The 19,528-nt window shown below is 39.0% G+C and overlaps 2 protein-coding genes, 1 long non-coding RNA gene and 1 pseudogene across 3 annotated transcripts; 2 read left to right on the top strand and 2 right to left on the bottom strand.

Moving 5' to 3' along the window:
- Nucleotides 1-2,636: 2,636 nt before the first annotated feature.
- LOC145468216 (uncharacterized) lies at nt 2,637-6,839 on the top strand. Its single transcript, XR_014042170.1, has 3 exons — nt 2,637-2,714; nt 2,747-3,959; nt 5,885-6,839. It is a non-coding gene; the product is annotated as an uncharacterized LOC145468216 (long non-coding RNA).
- A 27-nt stretch (nt 6,840-6,866) lies between these two features.
- On the bottom strand, nt 6,867-8,374 carry LOC145468113 (carbohydrate sulfotransferase 1-like). The gene has a single exon (XM_081451799.1). It carries the CDS (start codon nt 8,307-8,309, stop codon nt 7,101-7,103), a length of 1,209 nt encoding a protein of 402 aa, XP_081307925.1. The 5' UTR covers nt 8,310-8,374; the 3' UTR covers nt 6,867-7,100.
- A 431-nt stretch (nt 8,375-8,805) lies between these two features.
- On the top strand, nt 8,806-10,100 carry LOC145468147 (zinc finger MYM-type protein 2-like). Its single transcript, XM_081451832.1, has 2 exons — nt 8,806-9,115; nt 9,199-10,100. The coding sequence occupies exons 1-2, from the start codon at nt 8,940-8,942 to the stop codon at nt 10,040-10,042; spliced, it is 1,020 nt and encodes a 339-aa protein (XP_081307958.1). The 5' UTR covers nt 8,806-8,939; the 3' UTR covers nt 10,043-10,100.
- A 906-nt stretch (nt 10,101-11,006) lies between these two features.
- Nucleotides 11,007-13,713, bottom strand: LOC145468158 (carbohydrate sulfotransferase 1-like; annotated as a pseudogene).
- Between the last annotated feature and the right edge of the window lie 5,815 nt (nt 13,714-19,528).

Genomic DNA, 19,528 nt, shown 5'->3' on the forward strand with positions numbered 1-19,528 from the left:
CAGTGCAAAAAATTGAAATTGACAGTGCAGAAAAATGAAATTGGCAATGCATAAAAGTGAAATAAGCAGTGCAGAAAAGTGAAATTGGCAATGCAGAAAAATAGAATTCGGCACTAAAGAACCATGAAATAAACAGTCCAGAACAGTGAAATTAGCAATGTGCGAAAGTGTTGGCAGTGCAGAAAAAGTGGCTAAGAGTTGAAGAAAACTTTGCAGTGAAAGTAAAATTGGTAGAACAGAAAAGTGACATTGACAAGGCAGAAAATTTGCAGCGGAGAAAAGTAAAATCGTAAGTGCAGAAAAGTGAAATTTGCAATGTAGAAAAGTAAAACATGCAGCTCAGAGAAGCAAAATTGCGATGCAGAAAATTGTGAGATGAAATTGTCATGCAGTGACGAAACGCTGTTGCTCAATTTAGTTCCTGAGTACCAATGGAATAACGTAGCAAGGGCGACTCATGTCATATATATTTTCTTTGGCGTCGATAAGTAAATTCTAGCCTGAATAAAGCTGCTGTCCTGAGTAAAGTTTGTGTTCTTACGGAATAACAAATAAAAAAAGAAATCATATTGTCGATTCGGAGGCAAAAATTATACTGCAAAGCTTGGCACAATTAAAAATTTCTAGTTATTTTTGTCATACAAAAAAACCCGTGGGTGATAAAGTAGTTTCGTCTTGTGCATGCACGAAGAAAACTGGTCTGAATTGGGTTGATGGTAGTCAGAATGAAATACTGGAATAAAATTATCACATCACATACCCATCTCATCCCATTAGCTACCCTCTCTGCCTAAAACCAACATGAGGAGCGAGGGCTCTGGAAACGTCACTGGTTTGAACATCGAAAATCGTACTCGCTCTCAATCTCGTACGCGTAGTCCAATCTAAAGGTCCCTACTAATTACAAAGAACCATGAAGGGATTAGACTTAAAGCATAGTGATGCCATAAGCTACTATGCCTATGTAGTGAGTTAAGATGTAATAAGTAAGTAGTTGTATATTGTAGGCATGGAGTACTCTAATACTTGTAGACATGAAAACTAAAAAAAGTCGATTTGAAATGCAGTAGTAATAAGGTCACGGTAGTAATAAAAGATGTTTGTGTAGGACTCCTTTGAGTGATCAGTTAATTGAATGTTATCCATTTTAGAAGTTAAAGCCTGTTATTACAAATGTTACGCTTTCACCATGATACCGAACCAGCGGATTTGAAAGAACTTAACCGTTCTGTGATCATATGAAGGCGTTGGTTTGATGACCAAATAGATTGTTTTCCTGGCAGCCATATTGGTTTCCAAACACTAGGAAAGTGTTACATAACAAAAGAACTCATTTCCCAAAGAGAAGAAATTTCATTGTTTGAGAACAGCAACACGACCGTCATGACGTCATATGACGTCATGAGCTTTATACCGCTATTTTTTCACACGTCTTCATTTGACGGTGTAATCAGCATGTATTTAGTCTGTCAACGCGCGTTTATTATTTTTTTGACTAACCTGTTACTAACCGAGCGGGAGGGCCGTACTGGGGAATATTGGCCCGAGGTCGTGGCAGTACGGACCGAGCGCAGCGAGGTCCGTACAAAAACGACCGAGGGCCAATATTCCCCAGGACGGCTCGAGCTAGCTAGGTTAGTAAGTAGTTTATTATATGACACTCGGGCCATGCTTGTTTTGAACTTGCCGGCTTTCGAAAACAAAAAATACACAGCTTATGACCGTTTCCATTGAAACGGTCCGTATGGCGAAATCCCGACCAAGAAAGAACCAATCACAGGGTTGGTACGGGTCCTGGAAAACCTGGAAAGTCCTGGAATTTTACTATGTCATTTTCCAGGACTGGAAAGTCCTGGAAAAAGGCTACTGGTCCTGGAAAGTGCTGGAAATCTGTTAAACTCAAGTAAAGAATATGAAATGTATTGCAGACAGCAAGGAGGATTAAAATTGAGATCTTGGGAGTGAATGGGTTAATGTGAATTTTAGAGTCCTGGAAAAGGCCTGGAAAAGGCCTGGAAACTTATTTCTGAAAAAGGGTACGAACCCTTCAATCAGAACGCTCGGATTTACCTCAAGACTACCTTGCCATATAATAATACGAGTTATTTTTCTTCGAGCGCTCTAGCGATGCGAGCGCGGCCCACCAGAGACTTTTTGTCTTTCCCCAGCCCCACCCCCTTGGGTTTCGATTCGTTCATATCCCACGCGCCGGGTTAATATTTTGCTAAGACAAATTGACGGTAGGTAGACAGATTAGGATGCATTTGGCATCAAAGAAATTTCTCGGTTTCTTTATGCATGAAACCCTACAAACTCTGTGAAAATGAATTATTAAGGTTTTGCACGGTAACTTCTCCGGCTGAAAAAATCAGTAGCACTAAACACTGTATTTTCCAGCAAGTATTTAAAAAGAACATTTTTAAAGTGCACCGTATACGTATGCAGGAATAATGATGCGATATTCATTATATTTTATCATTGCTTTCACAACGTGATATTTAACGCTAGTAGACCCGTAGCCTCATGGGCTATTGACCCGTGGCCCTTGAGGGCGAAGGGTCTGATTTTGTTAGTATCACCCAACTAGTCGGACAGAAAAGGCAACAATGACGGTTAGCAAATGCAAGTTAAAGAAATATTTATTTGGGAATAAAAGGAAAGAAAGCGTCACGCTCGATTGCGCCAATTTCGCTACTCGAGGGCTATTGCTAATAGTCCTCTAGTAGCGTAGCCAATTAAAATGCAGGATTTCCATTAGCCCACTAGTTAGGTGATACTAATGGCTGTTAGCTCTAAGGGAAGTTACAAAATAGCCTCGGTTTGTTTTCCGGTAACAATCAACATGACTTGCAGAATAAGCAGGTACAAGGCTTCCTGAAACTTACTGAAACGGCTAAATCACATAACTTTCCATTTCATCAATGAAAAAGGAACAAAGTGAAAGTCCACCGTGGCCAGTGAGTGATAAATTACAGGAAATCGTGAAATTTCCGCTCTAATGCTGTTTCGTGCCAAAAAGGTTGCTCAAGGCATGGTTACTAAGTTTATAGGACGCAATAAACAAGATGGCGGCCAGTTTTCATATCGATCTGTTGCGTCCATAGCGGAATTGCGCCGTCTTTTGTAGTATATTCTTTTCTCAAGAAATGTTTCTGAAGGTGATTGAAAATTCAAAAATCATGTCCCTGATAGTTGGCGCAACTCTTCAGTCTTCAACCTGTATACAAAGGAGTGGGAAAAAAGGTTCTCCGCTGCCCTTATGGTGTTTTTGTCGAAGGTGAGGTGGAGGGCGTCTTTTTGAGCGCTGAAAACATGGGCAAAGGAACCAAACAAAATTTAACGGAAAACAAGCGAGAGAGGTGCAGTATTGCGTATTATCACTATATCATGACTAATAATCACTTGTGATATATAATGGTAATTGAACTGAGTGGAGTGCAATTTGGTCTGAAATCATACGTGTGATTTCAAAATCGAACGAGCGCGCAGCGCGAGTTCGATTTGAAATCACAAGTATGATTTCAGACCAAAATTGCATGACATGAAGTTCAATTGCCACTTTATTAGATCCATTTTGAAATCACACAATTTTATCGCCTTAATTTTTTGCTTTTTGGTGTATTGTTCCAGTAGCCGGTTTGTCAAAAAGAAAAAGCGGAACCGGAAACACCTTTACGTCTCATTTAGTATGCAAAACGATGTCATGTGACGAAAGCTCATCCGAGCATGACAAAGAAACAAGCAGTTTTGAAGTCTGAACGAATATATGCCACTTCAGGTATAAAAGTTCAGTTCTCGTCGCCTGAATCAATGATGGAACGCCTTTCTTTATTCTGTGGTTGAGGCTGAGACTTTTCATTGGCTTTGGAGAACTAATTTGAAGGTGCATCCTGCGTAATTCTGCGATGGATTTCTTTTGAGTTGTGAAACTCCCTCGAGTGCACGATGCCCAGTGGATGGTACGTTTTTTTTTCTTTCATACTGTTTAATGGCATGATTTTAAGGGAGTCCAGCTCGTTATCATCTCCATTTCTTTTTGTGACCTCGGCGAAGGACTCAATACTCAGGACCTTGTCAAGTTCTTGCAGTGCCATTTGTTTCAAGATATTTCCAAGATGGCGGGACTTGCACCAGCTTCGCAAGACGTTCATTCATTCACTGTTTTGTGGAGCGGGGCGTATTTTGACTATGTTTATTCACAGCGACCGAGTTGAGCTCTTTTGTTGCTTCGTTTGAAACTACCGGAAACCTGGAAACATCTACCTACTTTAGATGGCTCTGAATTTGTTGTTGTGTGGTTTTCGTTTGTTTATGTTTTACTGAACTCGGTATCGTACGGATCTTGAGCAGATGTTGAAGAAAAATCGCTAAAATATTCGTCAAAATGGACACTGAAGGCTGGAAACTTCCATTAAAGTAGGTCTTCAGCCTGAGGGAGCTCATAATCGTCATTCAGAAACTGTAATTAATTAAATTCGTCAACTTTTTTTGGAAAAACAACAATAACAACAAAGTTTGGCAATACTACATGTAGTTGCAAAATTCTCCACACAATGGGTTTTTGCCTTTCATTTTCCTGAAATTTTATTGATTACTTTAAACTAATCTTGAAATCTGATTGGTTGGTTTGTTTTACTGTCCCATTCTCATTGGCTGAGAAAAAGATGCGATTTAGAGCAAAAAATAGTGCGATTCATGAATAAATCGCACCACTGAGAGCCAATCAGATTGCAAGGATAACCAGTGATTTCAAAATGGATTTAATAAAGGGAGAAATCGTGCAAGTAATTTCAAAATCGGATGAGTATGAAGCACGAGAGAGCACGGAGAGCACGTCCGGAGTATGTTATCACTGTACTACACGGCTTTGGCTTCTTCATTTGCTTTATGACATACAGGTAATATGGCGAAAAACAATAAAACACACTTTTTCCATGTTTTATACTCTGATGAAACATGGGTTTTTGACCAATCAGAGTGCACGCAGGGTCCTATCTATAGAATAAATAGTGATAAATCATGATATTATCAAAATACACGCAATACTCGATTGACGTGTTGGTTGACACTCGATTGACAGTCAGTTGATGTCTCGGTGGAACATTGGTTGAGAGTCAACTAATTTTCGCAGACATGCTATCAAGTGTCAGTTGACACTCAGCTGTATATCAACCAACACCGATCAAGCATCAATCAAGATGTTGATCAAGTGTTGATTGAGACATTGATCGAGTGTTGATCAAAGGTCGATTGAGGGTATTGATTGACACTCTACTGCGGATGCTTTTAGTACACATGATCCAGATATTCTAGGTCTTTTTTGCCACAAGGTTTTAAGAGAATGTAGTCCTTATCCTTTAGTGGATACCTTTAGGACTAGAATTGTATCTTTATTAAACCCATGTATCACATACCGCAGAACCCCACCTTATGGCCACCTGACGTTTTTACGCCCAGATTTTTGTGGTCCGTTGGTGACTGGATTAACAGGTTTCCACTGTAGTCCCAAGTCAGTTGACCACTCTTAGCAAGTTTGGCAGTCCCCCCCATCTGAATAATCAATGAGAAGCATCTCTGTGCATGTATGTACCTAGCATTCAGAGACACAATGATGGTCATTCCTGTCTAAACAATTCATCATATTCAGGCAAATGCAGGGGTTTCATCTGAAGGGCAACTGGTTTTAACAGATGGGCAAAACTATTTGTACTGAACTTCTGCTAAAAGGAAAACTTTCCTCTAATAAATGGTCAAACTAGGTAGGTAAAATTGTCCCCACAACTAGTCAATTTGCCTGGTACCTCAATGCCCTCAATGAAACCCTTGAAATGAGGGGATATTTAAAGCAAAGTGAAATAAATTTTGTTTATATTCACTGACACAGAGAATCTTGCTCTTGGAAAGCCCATAGCTCACTCCTCAAAATACAGCAATGACCTGACTAGTGTTGCTGTATAGGGAAGAGCAGTGGATGGAAATCCTGATAATGATATGCATAACAACTCCAGCTGGTGTCGAGTGGACCGTGGTTCAGATCCCGTGCCAGTCTTGGAAAATATACAGGACATAGTTAAGTATAGCAAAAACTATGAAATAACATAAGGTGTCTAGGCTTTTATTGCATTGCTCTTTAGTAAAATGAAAGATTTTACAGCACCAGCTGTAACATGCATGATGTGTTAATTAGTGAATATACTAAATAATCTAATTATTTGTATACGCACATAATAAACTAGGACCTCATAGAATATGCATAATTATACTCTACTTATGAGTTACATACTTATAATTTTTCCTTAACTTCATTGGAGGTAGGAGCAAATGTGTTACTTTAAAATTTCCAACCTCCACAAAATTGAACAAGTGAGTCCACCCCATGCTCGCGAGGAACTGAATACAAATACTACAGTTCTGTATGACTAAACTTACAACTTTTACCTTCTTAAAATGGCCGCACTAAAATTAACAACTGTATCCTTGCCAATCAAACTTGATCAAACCGTGGACACACTTTTGGCAGTAAAACATAACCTAAATAAGGTTTTTGCCACAAAATTATATAAGAGAAGTGAATAAACTCGACCAGATTTGCGGGCTGGTTTTCTTGGCAGGAAATTTATTACATTGGCAACCAATGGTATGCATACCATACAAAGAAATGTCCTTGTCCAATCTTTTCTGGACTGTTTGAAGAAGTCAGAGTAATTAAAATGAAATCTTAGAACACAGACTATCAAACTTGGAGAATTAGAATAGTAACCCAACCTCGGTTCTCGGGTCTCGGTTCTTCCTGCCCTCTCTCGCTCAAGGGAGCAGGAAGGAGAGAGACCCTGGGTACGAGGTTGATTGTAGTAGTTTCAGTTCCTGATTATCGCAGAAGGAGATCTGGGAACCACTTTCTTTGCGCCTGTATTTCGTGAAATAATGGAATGGTTACATATACATTTCTACATACATCATTAACGTAAATCTTACACAGCAAAACACAATAAACCTTTAAATATTTTTTCTTTCCTCAGATTCGCAGCATTTTTTGCTTTTAAGCTTAACCCAAATCAATAACAGTTTTCTGTAGAAACCTTAACTTCGTGTTTATCAGTTCAGGCTGGTTCTTGCACGCGGAGGCCTGTAAGGAATGGTATTTTTGCAGTTCGTAGCGGCTTGCTCTTGTCGTGTTGAAGATTTTCGGAGCCATTTACTGAAATGTAGCCTACAGTTTTCATCAGTGGGCTGCAAGCCTCTTCAAACGAAGAAATCAGCGAAGGCTTTTCGCGAAATCTCCATTTCTCGATTGAAGCGGTATCAGTTTTCGATATAACCAGCGCCAAGTATCGCGATGTATCCCGGCCTGGAGGCGGAATGCCCTTAATCCAATTGGTAATGATATCCACCATAGGAAGACCAAAGTATTTGTATATGTCGAACACTTCTTTTGGAATGTTGCTGATAATGTCTTCGTAACGGACCAGAATGTAGCGCCTTTTGAACCAATTTGACCATTCTGCATGAACGTGATCTAAGTTTTCTAACACGAGCGTGCATAGCATTTGCGCATTTTCCTTCAGAAGTTTTATTCCTTCGGGAGACATTGGCGTCTGTGTAAACAGATTGGCGACTGGCCCCTCCATGAAGAAACGTCGCGGAATTAGAGAAGAAAGGACAGCGCGTGGATCCCTGACCAGGTGAATAATGAAACAGTCAAACTTACTAGGATCTGAGCGGCACACCTGCTCGAGTTCACGAATTCCACCTTCTCTGGGAAGTCTTGTTTGCATGATCTTAGTGACTGTGATTTTTCGCGCGTTACAAGCTTTTTTCAGTGATTCTTTGTTCAGCGGTGTCGATGAATACCATGAGTTCAATTCTCTTGTCCATTTAGGGAAAGCTAACTCGATCGTTCTTTCTTCGTCAAAGCCACAAGTGAACAAGTCACGAAGCAGAGTCGAAAAGTCTTGTCTGTAGGCATCGTTGCTCGGCTTTTGTAGGGCACGCCACTCATTCGCATCAATGTCTCTTCTAAGAGTGTTCAGAGGTTCATAGATATAAAACACATCGGGATGAAGATTAAACATATTTCCCACAATTGTCGATCCAGAGCTCATATGCGTCAACAGAATCACATTTAATCTGGTTTTGGTGCGGTTAGTTGTCACTACAGATGTCGGTATCACAGACTCGTTTCTTGTTTGTCTCTTTGGCGCTGTTAATCTCGTCATCTCGTTTTCTTGACTCATGTATATCACAATAATTACGGGAACGAAAATAACAATTGCGACGAACACTTTGGGGCTTTGGAATACTGTCTTCATCTTCACTGTTTAAAACAAAAGAGTTTGATTAATTTGTGAGACCCAAGTTAGTTAAGTATGACAGGTTTGATGTAATAGATCAAAAACGAGTGCGAGTTTTTCATCAGGGGTTCCAAACACCGAGAAACAGATGAAAGCACGACGCCGAAGGCGGAGTGCTTTTATTGTTTCGAGGTGTTTGGAACCCGTGATGAAAAACGAAGCACGAGTTTTTGAGCTGGCTTCTCAAAGTAGCATGAGAATTTTTTTCGAAGAATAGGTAATTAGTAGGCGTGCTCAATAGGCTATTGTCTGTTTTTTATTCATATGGTAAATGAAATGAATCTTTTATATGCGGCCATGTGGGCAAGTTTTAAAGGTTGAATTTTTAATAAATTAACATTATGCCGCGTGATGGAGATCGAGTGGAGATCAGAACGTTTTCGAGGTCCAAAAACCTCTTCTCAAGAAAATGTTTTGGTGAATGATGCTGTTCCAGTTTCAACTGAGTATAAAAACAAGTGGGCTGTGAACATTTTTGCCGAATGGCAGAGGTTGAGAGAGGTTAAAGTTCCGGTATTAGATTGTGGCGGTCTCTTCAAGGACTACGATTTACACAATGTTACCGCTGTGAGTGTAGATATTGCTGGAATGGACGCTCTGTCGCTGAACTATTGGTTGTCAAAATTTGTGATGGAGGTAGCTAAAAAGTCCGGTGAAAGATACCCTCCGAAGTCTGTTTATGGTATCATTTGTGCCCTCAAGCGTTATTTGGAGGAGAAAAATGGATCAGAAGCTTTGAATCCTCTGGACGCTAGTGACAAAAGGTACTTGACAACTTTTAGAGCGAATTGGTTAGTAAGTTAAAATGCACTGTTTCAGGACTAATTTTGTGTGTTATTTTTTGAAGGTTTGTCCTTTTCCGACGTTGCTTAGATGCCGAGATGAAGAATGGCGTTCGAGAAGGGCTTCACATTAAGTGTAAGAAAGAGGAAAAGGAGTTTGTGAGTGAGCAAGAAGAAGCAGTATTCTGGCAAAAGAAATTGCTGGGAACTACATCAGCTAAGTCGTTATTGAACACGATCTATTTCTACAACGGAAAAGTTTTTGGGTTGCGGGGGGGAGATCACAGAAATATTGTTGTAAACAACTTTGAAATTGGTCCAAATTTTATTAAGTTTGAAGAAAATGCCTCTAAAACTTATCATGGAGGTCTTTGTGATCTAAAGTATGTGCCGCGAGTGGTCAAGCACGTTTGTCATTCTATTGAGGAAAAGCACGAGCCGTGCCTTGTTGAGATATTCAGATTGTATGTAGGGTTAGTTGAGACTCATGCAAAGGAAGTTACTGCATTTTACTTTAAGCCATCAAAAACTAGGTTCGCATTCGATAAAGCGCCCGTAGGCATCAACAGCTTGAACAAGATTTTGCCTGACATGTGCGACGCGGCAGGCTTTAAACGCAAAACCGCTCACAGTTTGCGCGTTACTTGTGTTTCCTCCCTGTTCAATTCTGGGGTTGAAGAAAAATTGATTCGCGAAAGGTCGGGGCATCGTTCTAATGCATTGTTGCAGTACGAAAAGCCTACAGAAGAAAATGTGTCTAAAGTTTCAAAGATCCTAGGTCCAAGTGTTGTTAGTACAACTACATGTTTTACCACAGAGAAACAGGATCAATCTTTAACGGATGTTGTTTTCCAGAAAGGAAAATTCAAAAACTGTACAATTAATGTAACGATGTCTAAGAAGGAATAATATGTTGCTGTATTGTTGTTGTAAGCAATGATTTAAGCGGGAAAAATGCTGTATTTAGAATTATAATAAAGACTGATTAAAATTCAAGTTTCTTGATCAGTGTCTTGATCAGTTTTTGAAATAATCTACCGTGTCTTGATCGGTATGTTCATTGGGTATCAACATACATGCACCTGACCCAATTGATGCGAGCTGATTGGGTCATCAGCTCATGAATAATTAATGAGTTTGAGAATACTGAATCAAAGGGGCTGATGACGGTATCTTATGTACCGTAATTCTGTTTATATTCGTTACCTATGAGCTCTAAACTTTCATTTGACAGAGCAATGGTCTTTTATTGACAAAATCATTAACGGCCACATAAGAGAGTAATAAGATATTTAAATGGCGCTTTCATTTAAATAGGGATAAACGTCAGGAAAAAAAAGTAGGGCCGACGTTTCCAATTTTAGCCAAATGCTTATTTTTCCCAGCTATGGCCCTTTTGAGGTTTTCTGTGTTTCTATGAATTCTTCTATAGTGTTAAGACGTTACTGTAGTCAAGAGAGCCGGGATGAAGGGTAAAAGAGCTAATCCACCACCATGTAGGCCTTATTTCCAAGCTAACCCCTCTCTAGTTATTTTCAGATCACTCCTGACTTGTAGCGGAATGTACGAAACCCAATCGTGCTGTAATGCGAATTTTGCTAACGTGGAAAACCGAAGCGGCTTTCCTCGACAAAAACACCTATTCAATGCGGTGGTAACGTTATCCTTGGGAGAACTGGATACCACATCAAAAAAGAACCGTAGGGGCGTTACCTTAGGAATACGACCTAAATGGAGGATTATAATTTTATACAATTTTATACAAAGGCAAAATCTAGTCCGATATTTAGGGAATCAGATTTGTGATAAAGTAAGTTAGTATCTTATATTTCATTCATTTTATCAGTAGGTAATTAGATAATTAAATAATTAATTAGATACACGACGCCCCAAGCATGTAGTGCTTAAACGATAATCGTGTTTTAAATAAAGGATTTTACTTTACTTTACTACCCTTCGTGCTCTCTTGTTGCATTGCACTAAGCACCCACTTGTATGAAACTAGATTTTTTCAGGTTAATCTTGAAAAAGGTCTTAGATATGAGGTGTCTTCTAAGAATACAAGCAATTTAGATTCTTATAGAGCTGCTCCTGAGTGGAAGAGGTGCTTACTCCATATCCAAATGGTTGTGGTCCTTCTTTATTTGTGAGGTACTCTATGTTTAAAAATAAGACCACATTCTGAAGATATACAGGACACACGTTGCTCTAGATCTTCTGATTTTTTTTTTCAGGTTTTTTATGCTCGATACATCGCAAATTATTTTCCAAATAAGAAATTGTTTCAATTCTTGTGGCTACCGGCCTCGAAGAGGCTAGCCACTAAAGTCATCCTCTTTGCACGCAAGTGTCCGTAACCCTAATCTTCGGATAGTTTTCGTAGCCCGTCCGTGTAACCCTATTCTTCGGATAATTTTCGTAGTCAATCAGAGTGCCTCCATACAGGCATAATCCTCCGATAGTGTTCGTGGCCAATCAGAGTGTCGACGGTCCCAGTCAGTCGATGGGTCGTAAACAATTTTGTGAAACGAAAGGCTGTCGAAGCGATGAACTGATCTTTCGTGTTTGGAGTCGAACAATTAAGTACTCCCAATTAAGGTGGCTCAGAACAGTTTCCAGCACTTAGATTTTGATGGGTCGTTATAACCACTCTTTATCACTGGATGCTACAATCATGGTAGCAAAAAACTGCCCAATCATTGGTGAACACGTTGTTATCATTTTCGTGACGTAATAGGTTATCATAGCAGCAGTATGACCTCCTAAAAACACCCTTAATTACAGCTTCAGGGGCTTATAATTTAAAAACGGCACGGTGAATTTTTTTTTATATTATCAACTTTTGATGAGCATGATAAGGCGCAACTTTTGGCATAGTTTAAAAAAATTCTGTCAGTAGGGTTGAAAGCCACCTTAAATTTTCGATTTAAGGTGGCTCTGAACCCTACCTGCAGAATTTTTTTAAACTTTGCAAAAATATGTGGAACACTTCTTTTGAAAAGTTGCTGATAATGTCTTCATAACGGACCAGAATGTAGCGCCTTTTGAACCAATTTGACCATTCTGCAAGAACGTAATCTAAGTTTTCTGACACAAGCGCGTATAGCGTTTGCGCATTTTCCTTCAGAAGTTTTATTCCTTCGGGAGACATTGGCGTCTGTGTAAACAGATTTGCGACTGGCCCCTTCATGAAGAAACGTCGCGGAATTAGAGAAGAAAGGACAGCGCGTGGATCTCTGACCAGGTGAACAATTAAACAGTCAAACTTAATAGGATCTGAGCGGCACACCTGCTCGAGTTCACGAATTCCACCTTCTCTGGGAAGTCTTGTTTGCATGATCTTAGTGAGTGTGATTGTCGATGAATTATACCATGCGTTGAGGTCTCTAACCCATTTGGGCAAAGCTAACTCTATCGCTCTTTCTTCGTCAAAGCCACAAGTGAATAAGTCGCGAAGCAGAGTCAAGATGTCTTGTTTGTAGGCATCGTTGCTCGGCATTTGAAGGGCACGCCACCCATTCGTATCAATGTCTCTTCTAAGAGTGTTCAGAGGTTCATAAATATAAAACACATCGGGATGGAGATTAAACATATTTTCCACAATTGTCGACCCAGAGCTTATATGCGTCAACAAAATCACATTTAATCTGGTTTTGGTGCGGTTAGTTTTCACTACAGACTCGTTTTTCCTTGACTCACGTATATCACAATAGTTACAAGAACTAAAACAGGAATAGCGACGAACACTTTTAATACTCTGTTCATTGTAACTGTTTGAGACAAAAGATTTTGATTTACTTGTGAGACTCATTTGTCAGACTTAATGAGGTCATTTAAGTAAGACATTTCAATACTCAGTGAAAATTAAAGCCCTGGTGACGGTATCGTTTGTAATTCTGCTTATTTTCGTTTCCTGTGAGCTCTAAATTTTAGTTTGCCAGAGCGGTGGTCTATTATTGACAAGATAACGGTCACATGACAAATTTTCAAGAGTTATAAGATATATATAACACTTAAATACAAAGGAGATCAACGTCGGGAAAAAAACTCGTATCGACTGATGATTTATTCGTGATGAACTCAGAGTCAGCCGCTAATTGATTGCCAACAACTGCGGGCTCAAATGATTCTCGATGGGAGCTACGGATTAAAATAACAGTTGTAATTAGGCGGAATCACTCAATTTGCTCACGAAGTTAATTGTTTGCTGGCAAGACGTAAAATAAAATGTGGAGTTTGTTTCATTTGTTGATTATAGTTATTTTTCACTTATAGAATACTGTGTACATAACACATTCAGTTTCTTGCTAGAACTCAGTACTTTATCAGTAGTAACAACCAAAACAGGTCAAGTGTTCCACCTAAAGAAGCTTTATGATTATTTGTGAATTAATGATTCTTGTTAAACTTATGCTGTGTCACGCAACATTTGTCATATGTATTTCATGATGCATGTTCGTGTCAAACATCACAAACCTTATGATTAACTCCTATCAGAACCCCGGGATCAGAACACAGAAATATGTAACCTACGCAGAATACGCTAATTTGACACAAATCTAAGCCATAGTTAAACTGTGTCTAAGCTGATTTACTCTCCAGCGCGGATCAGTTGTAGTCAATATGTTTTGTTACAGATATGTTTTTTCTTTTAATTTAACAATTTTTTTTATTTCTTTATTACTTACATTGACAATTACGGTTACAAACATATTTACTAGACGCACTAACACTAAAAAAAAAAACTAAACAAATAAATAAATAAAAAATAAGAGATACAATAATAGTGAAACACTACAATAAATAAATAAATAAATAAATATACCAAAAACAAAAGGACAAAATAAATAAAATTAATGAATAAAGTACAAGACACATGCTGACAAAACTTTAAATTGATGCTTAGTTAAGAAAGAGGCAATAATTTTTTCCATTTTTTGTAATGTTTATGGAGCCTGTCATTTCTTATGGCAATTTTTCTCCCTATATGATGAACTAATTTGATCTTTTCAAAGAAAATTCTTTATGTTGGTTTAGTTTTGCTCAGTTTACATGTGTAAATAAAATATTTAGCAATGAGTATTAAGTGATTCAAAATAGCAAAATATTCATTGTCATTAAATACGCCAAACAGAATATTAATTATTGTTAACGTCTCCATAGATATGTTTTGTTTACTAATCCAAGATGAGAATGCAAGCCAAAAGTTTTTTGTTACATTACAGTGAAAGAGTAAATGCTCGAGGGATTCATCTTCTTTCTGACAGAAGTTGCACAAAGGCGATTCAATCATTTTAAAACGGAACAACTTATGATTGGTGTATACGATATTGTTCAGTATTTTATATTGGAACTCTCTGATTTTTGTTTCTGCTGTGACGGTTAACAGTAAAGAATAGATTTTTTTCCAATCAATCGCAAGTTAGGGATATTTGCTTTTCATCTTTTTTTGAGCAGAGGGAGGAGTTGGTTTCTTAGTTTGAAATTGGTTATACAATAATTTTGATGTTACTTTGGACAAATCGATTTCAGTTTCATCCAATTCAGTATATACTTTATCTCCGAGGATTGATGGATAGAAATGTTGATTTGTTTGTGACTGTTTTATAATATGTCTCCACGCGATGGGAATAGCATCCACAATACCTATTAGCTTAAAATATTGAGTTGGGGATAAAATTGCTACCAATACCTTCGAACTTTGAAGAAATTCGTCCGTGTTAGATAGCAAGTCCCCAATTTTGACAATTCCCTGACAAAACAGATGTTTTTCGAAAAGCGATTGTTTGTCGACAACAATATTGTTGTTATTCCAAATGATTTGGTCGATAACATCCTCATACGAAACAACATTTGAAGTCTTCAATTCCGACCATGCATCAAGACACTTTACAGAAAGCTGGAATATAAGCTGGAAGTTTACCAGTGTCGAAGTCACAAAAAAGAATGAATTTTCTTCCTACGTTGCAAAGAAATTCATCTAAAATAGCTTTCCAGGAGCTATTACCATTAGCGAAATATTTCTTTAAAGCCATGACTCTTTGTGCTGAGATCATGGACTCGATGTCAAGCATTAAGCTAGCAAAACAGGGAAAAGTCCGACCTGGCAGTAAATCAACATTTTCCTTGAACTCTAAATACCGTAAACTCTTGTCAAACCCAAATCCAACACGATACCGCGCTGGACACTACAGTAGCTGACTTTCTTACGTGCAGGCATTGTTAATCTTAGTGACGGAGTAACTGATGAAGATGAAGCCGCCGCTGCGGGGGGCTTCAAAGATCTTCAGGCAGTATGTTCAGATCTGTTTCGTCGCGGTGGACACTCAACTAAACGTTGATTTACAATCTTATTAACGCAGTCGACACAACTTTCGCGAATACCTCAACGACACCACGAATTTTAAACGAGGCTAGACACGAAGTTCTACGAGAAACATCATTTCCTTTCATATAATTTTAAGCACTTTTGGAATGTTGATCACAACTAACCTATACCTAAAGTTCACTTCCTCTGAAAAGTATGTTCGCAATCGACATAACATTGGAGAAATCAGTTGTTTCACTCATTAATATTGTGAGGTTCCTTCAAGCAGCCTCCTCTATGCTCAAAATTAGGTGGAAAGGAGCAACCTTAAAATTCCTAATTTTCTACCTAAACTTCTTGTTTAGGTAGTCTCGTCGATGAGAAGGGTTTTTGACAGTCAATAGTAGATAGCTCGTTAGTTATATGGCAACATACTCTGCGATAAAGAGATTCTCGTTCGGTGAGCTCTCACTGAGCAGAAAGAGAAGCGAATCTCTGTCTCGCAGGATAATGGAGATAAAGTTTGGCGAAACGTTCGGAAAAGGTTCACAATTGTTGACAGTTAAGTCGTTTGGCTCGCCTTCAGCGCTGATTGCAATCGGTTATCTTCATATTTTCCGACGAAAAACTAGTGAAAATTTTTATCATATATTCTGTGGTTACACTAAAGTAAGACAAACGCAAAATTGCGGCCGAACAATAATTTTGCATAATTTTAAACCGCTTTCATTATCCCCTTCACCTTGTCATGAATAAACTACAGCCATGCTTAATGAAACGTTCTCATTCTCGACATAGCATCGAAGATACTGCACACGGATTAGAGACTTTTACTGATTTGTTTCTTACTGAAACTTGTTGCTCAAACAATCCCATCGAGAACGGGTGTTTCAAATACAGTAACTCTTGATTAGCAATAGTCTTTGTCAAACATTTAAGAATGGCAGCCCTTCGTTCCGCCATAGTGGCTCGCCTTCAAAGCCGACCAAAACCGACTATCTTAGCAACTTTCAAAGAAAAAGACAATCTTATTAACGCAGTCGACACAACTTTCGCGAATACCCCAACCACACCACGAATTTTAAACGAGGCTAGTCACGAAGTTCTACGAGAAACATTAGTTCCTTTCATATAATTTTAAGCACCTTAAGAATTTTCATCCTAACTAACCTATACCTAAAGTTCACTTCCCCTGAAAAGTATGTTCGCAATCGACATAACATTGAAGAAATCAGTTGTTTCACTCATTACTATTGTGAGGTTCCTTCAAGCAGCTTCTTCTACGCTCAAAATCGGGTAGAAAGGAGCAACCTTAAAATTCCTAATTTTTCTCCTAAACTTCTTGTTTAGGTAGGCTCGTCGATGAGAAGGGTGTTCCGACAGTCAATAGAAGATAGCTCGTTAGTTATATGGCAATATACTCTGCGAGACAGAATTTCCCTTCTCTTTCTGCTCAGTGAGAGTTCACCGTGCTGAAAGAGACGGGAAATTCTGTCTCGCAGCTCGCAGGGTAATGGCAATAACATTTGGCGAAACTTTCATAGAAGGTTGGCAAATATGGTTGACAATTAAGTCGTTTGGTTCGCCTTCAGAGCCGATCTAAATCGGCTTTCTTCATAGTTTGCAGCGAAAAACTAGTGAAACAGTTTAATCGTCTATTCTGTGGTTACACTAAAGTCCTGTAAGACTTAAACGCAAACTTTCGGCCGAACAATAATTTTGCTCAATTTTAAACCACCTTATCATGAATAAACTATCCCGCCATGCTTAATGAAACGTTCTTATTCTCGACATAGCATCGAAGATGTTGCACACGGATAAGAGACTTATATTGATTTGTTTCTTACTAAAACTTATTGCTCAAACAATCCCATCGATAACGGGTGTTTCAAATACAGTAACTCTTGATTAGCAATAGTCTTTGTGAAACATTTATGAATGGCAGCCCTTCGTTCCGCCATATTGGCTCCGTTCGAAGCCGACCAAAACCGACCATCTTGACTATTTTCAAATAAAAATACAATGGATTCTAAATCGTTGATTTGGTAGTTTGTAACTTAACTACAAAATTCCACTCAAATCGTATTAATGCGTTTTAATGTCTTACCCCATTTTAAATTTTTATATCGACTTGCCTATCATGGGTAAACCTTGTTAATGCTAAGAAAGTGTTAGGATAAATGCAACCTTAGACGGACACATGAATCTTATGGGGTAAGACACATAACTGCTAAACAGAGTTTCGTCTGTAACAGCTCGGATAGTTGCAGCTCCGTGCGGAAAAAAAATGGAGCAGGGCGAAATGATTTTCTCCATACAATTCGCGCAGCTATTAATCAGGACTGACAAACAAACTAATACTCAATACTCTAGAAACATGTAGAAAACACTACATTGATCCTTACGCCGCTCTGACATAACCAAAGTCACCTGATGTACATATGTTTGCAAGAAGTGTTACTACTCGTGTCCCCTACCTGGAGAAATTGTCTGAGCCTCCATTTTCCTGAAAGAAACCACGATATCAGTCAAAGGTGTAAAAATGAGTTCTGAGACTGTGGTCACGCTAACGAAGTTCCACTTCATGTCAATTCTAAACAAATAATACCATATCGGCCAAGGGCCAGCGAAGCTCACGTTTTGCTTCACTGTTCCTCAATGGGATTATGCTCAAGACAATTGTTTTGTTTTGACACTTAGTTTAGCCGGAGGGTCTTCTTAAAATTGAAGTTCAAGTCCACTCCTTGTTTGCGACTTGTTACGTGTTATCAGCTGATTTAAGGCCCGTTCCAAACGCCGCTCCATTCATGCGCCGAACCTAACTGATGAGTTCAGTACGGCAGAAGAGCGCATATCAAACTTTATGTTTAATCTTTGGTGGACAATGGCTCTGGGATTAACTTGCTTTTGTGGGCATTTTTATTGTTTGCAGCTTTGAGGCTCTCTTGTTACTAGAACAAAAGTTTGAAAGAACCGACGCGTAGCAAATTTGCGAGCGCGAGATTAAGAATCTTCGTTGACGACCAGATGTTGACAATATCACCCTTCTCGGGGTGGGGTAAGTGAAATTTCGCTCAGAACAACGACAATTTTACCAGGGGTACGGAAGGGAAAATTTACTTCACGACGCGCGGGCTGTCGAAGTTTCAATATATATACAACGGCTCTAGGATTAACTTGCTTTTGTGGGCATTTTTATTGTTTGCAGCTTTGAGGCTCTTTTGTTTCTAGAACAAAAGTTTGAAAGAACCGACGCGTAGCAAATTTTCGAGCGTGAGATTAAGAATCTTCGTTGACGACCAGATGTTGACAATATCCCCTTCTCGGGGTGAGGTAAGGGAAATTTCGCTCAGAACAACGACAATTTTACCGGGGCTACGGAAGGGAAAATTTGCTTCATGACACACGGGCTGTCGAAGTTTCAATATATATACAATGGCTCTACGATTAACTTGCTTTTGTGGGCATTTTTATTGTTTGCAGCTTTGAGGCTCTTTTGTTTCTAGAAAAAAAGTTTGAAAGAACCGACGCGTAGCAAATTTCCGAGCGCGAGATTCAAAATCTTCGTTGACGACCAGATGTTGACAATATCACCCTTCTCGGGGTGGGGTAAGGGAAATTTCGCTCAGAACAACGACAATTTTACCGGGGCTACGGAAGGGAAAATTTGCTTCATGACGCGCGGGCTGTCGAAGTTTCAATATATTTCCCTTCTTCGCGCAAATAACAAAAAGCTTATTGTCTTAAAAAATTTAAACCATAACAATAGGCAAAGTTTGATATGTTTGAATCAGATTGGTTCGGCAGGTTAGGTTTGGTGCGGCAAACAACATTGAATTCAGCAGGGTCTGTCGTACTATGCGACGTTGGAGCGGCAGCTGATTCATACGGCGTTCTCCTCATGTGTCGAACCTAATGAATAAATCACTGTAATTTATTTTTCATATAACGGGACTCGTGATTGGCTCAAAATTGAGTGGCGTGACCAGTCATGCATGAAGCTCAAAGTCGTCGCTAAAAATAAAGACAACAAAATACCAGTATGCCTTCGATTTATGAGAAGCGGGACTGTATAAGCGAGTTTCTTT

The sequence above is a fragment of the Orbicella franksi genome, chromosome 14 (genome assembly GCF_964199315.1).
Source record: "Orbicella franksi chromosome 14, jaOrbFran1.1, whole genome shotgun sequence".
Lineage (NCBI taxonomy): Eukaryota > Metazoa > Cnidaria > Anthozoa > Scleractinia > Merulinidae > Orbicella > Orbicella franksi.

What these genes read in the sequence shown, in the direction of transcription:
- LOC145468113 (XM_081451799.1), bottom strand. Translation starts at nt 8,309, where the DNA reads ATGAAGACAGTATTCCAAAGCCCCAAAGTGTTCGTCGCAATTGTTATT.
- LOC145468147 (XM_081451832.1), top strand. Translation starts at nt 8,940, where the DNA reads ATGGACGCTCTGTCGCTGAACTATTGGTTGTCAAAATTTGTGATGGAG. An exon ending in CTGGACGCTAGTGACAAAAG is followed by an intron (nt 9,116 to 9,198) that starts GTACTTGACAAC and finishes TATTTTTTGAAG; the next exon opens with GTTTGTCCTTTTCCGACGTT.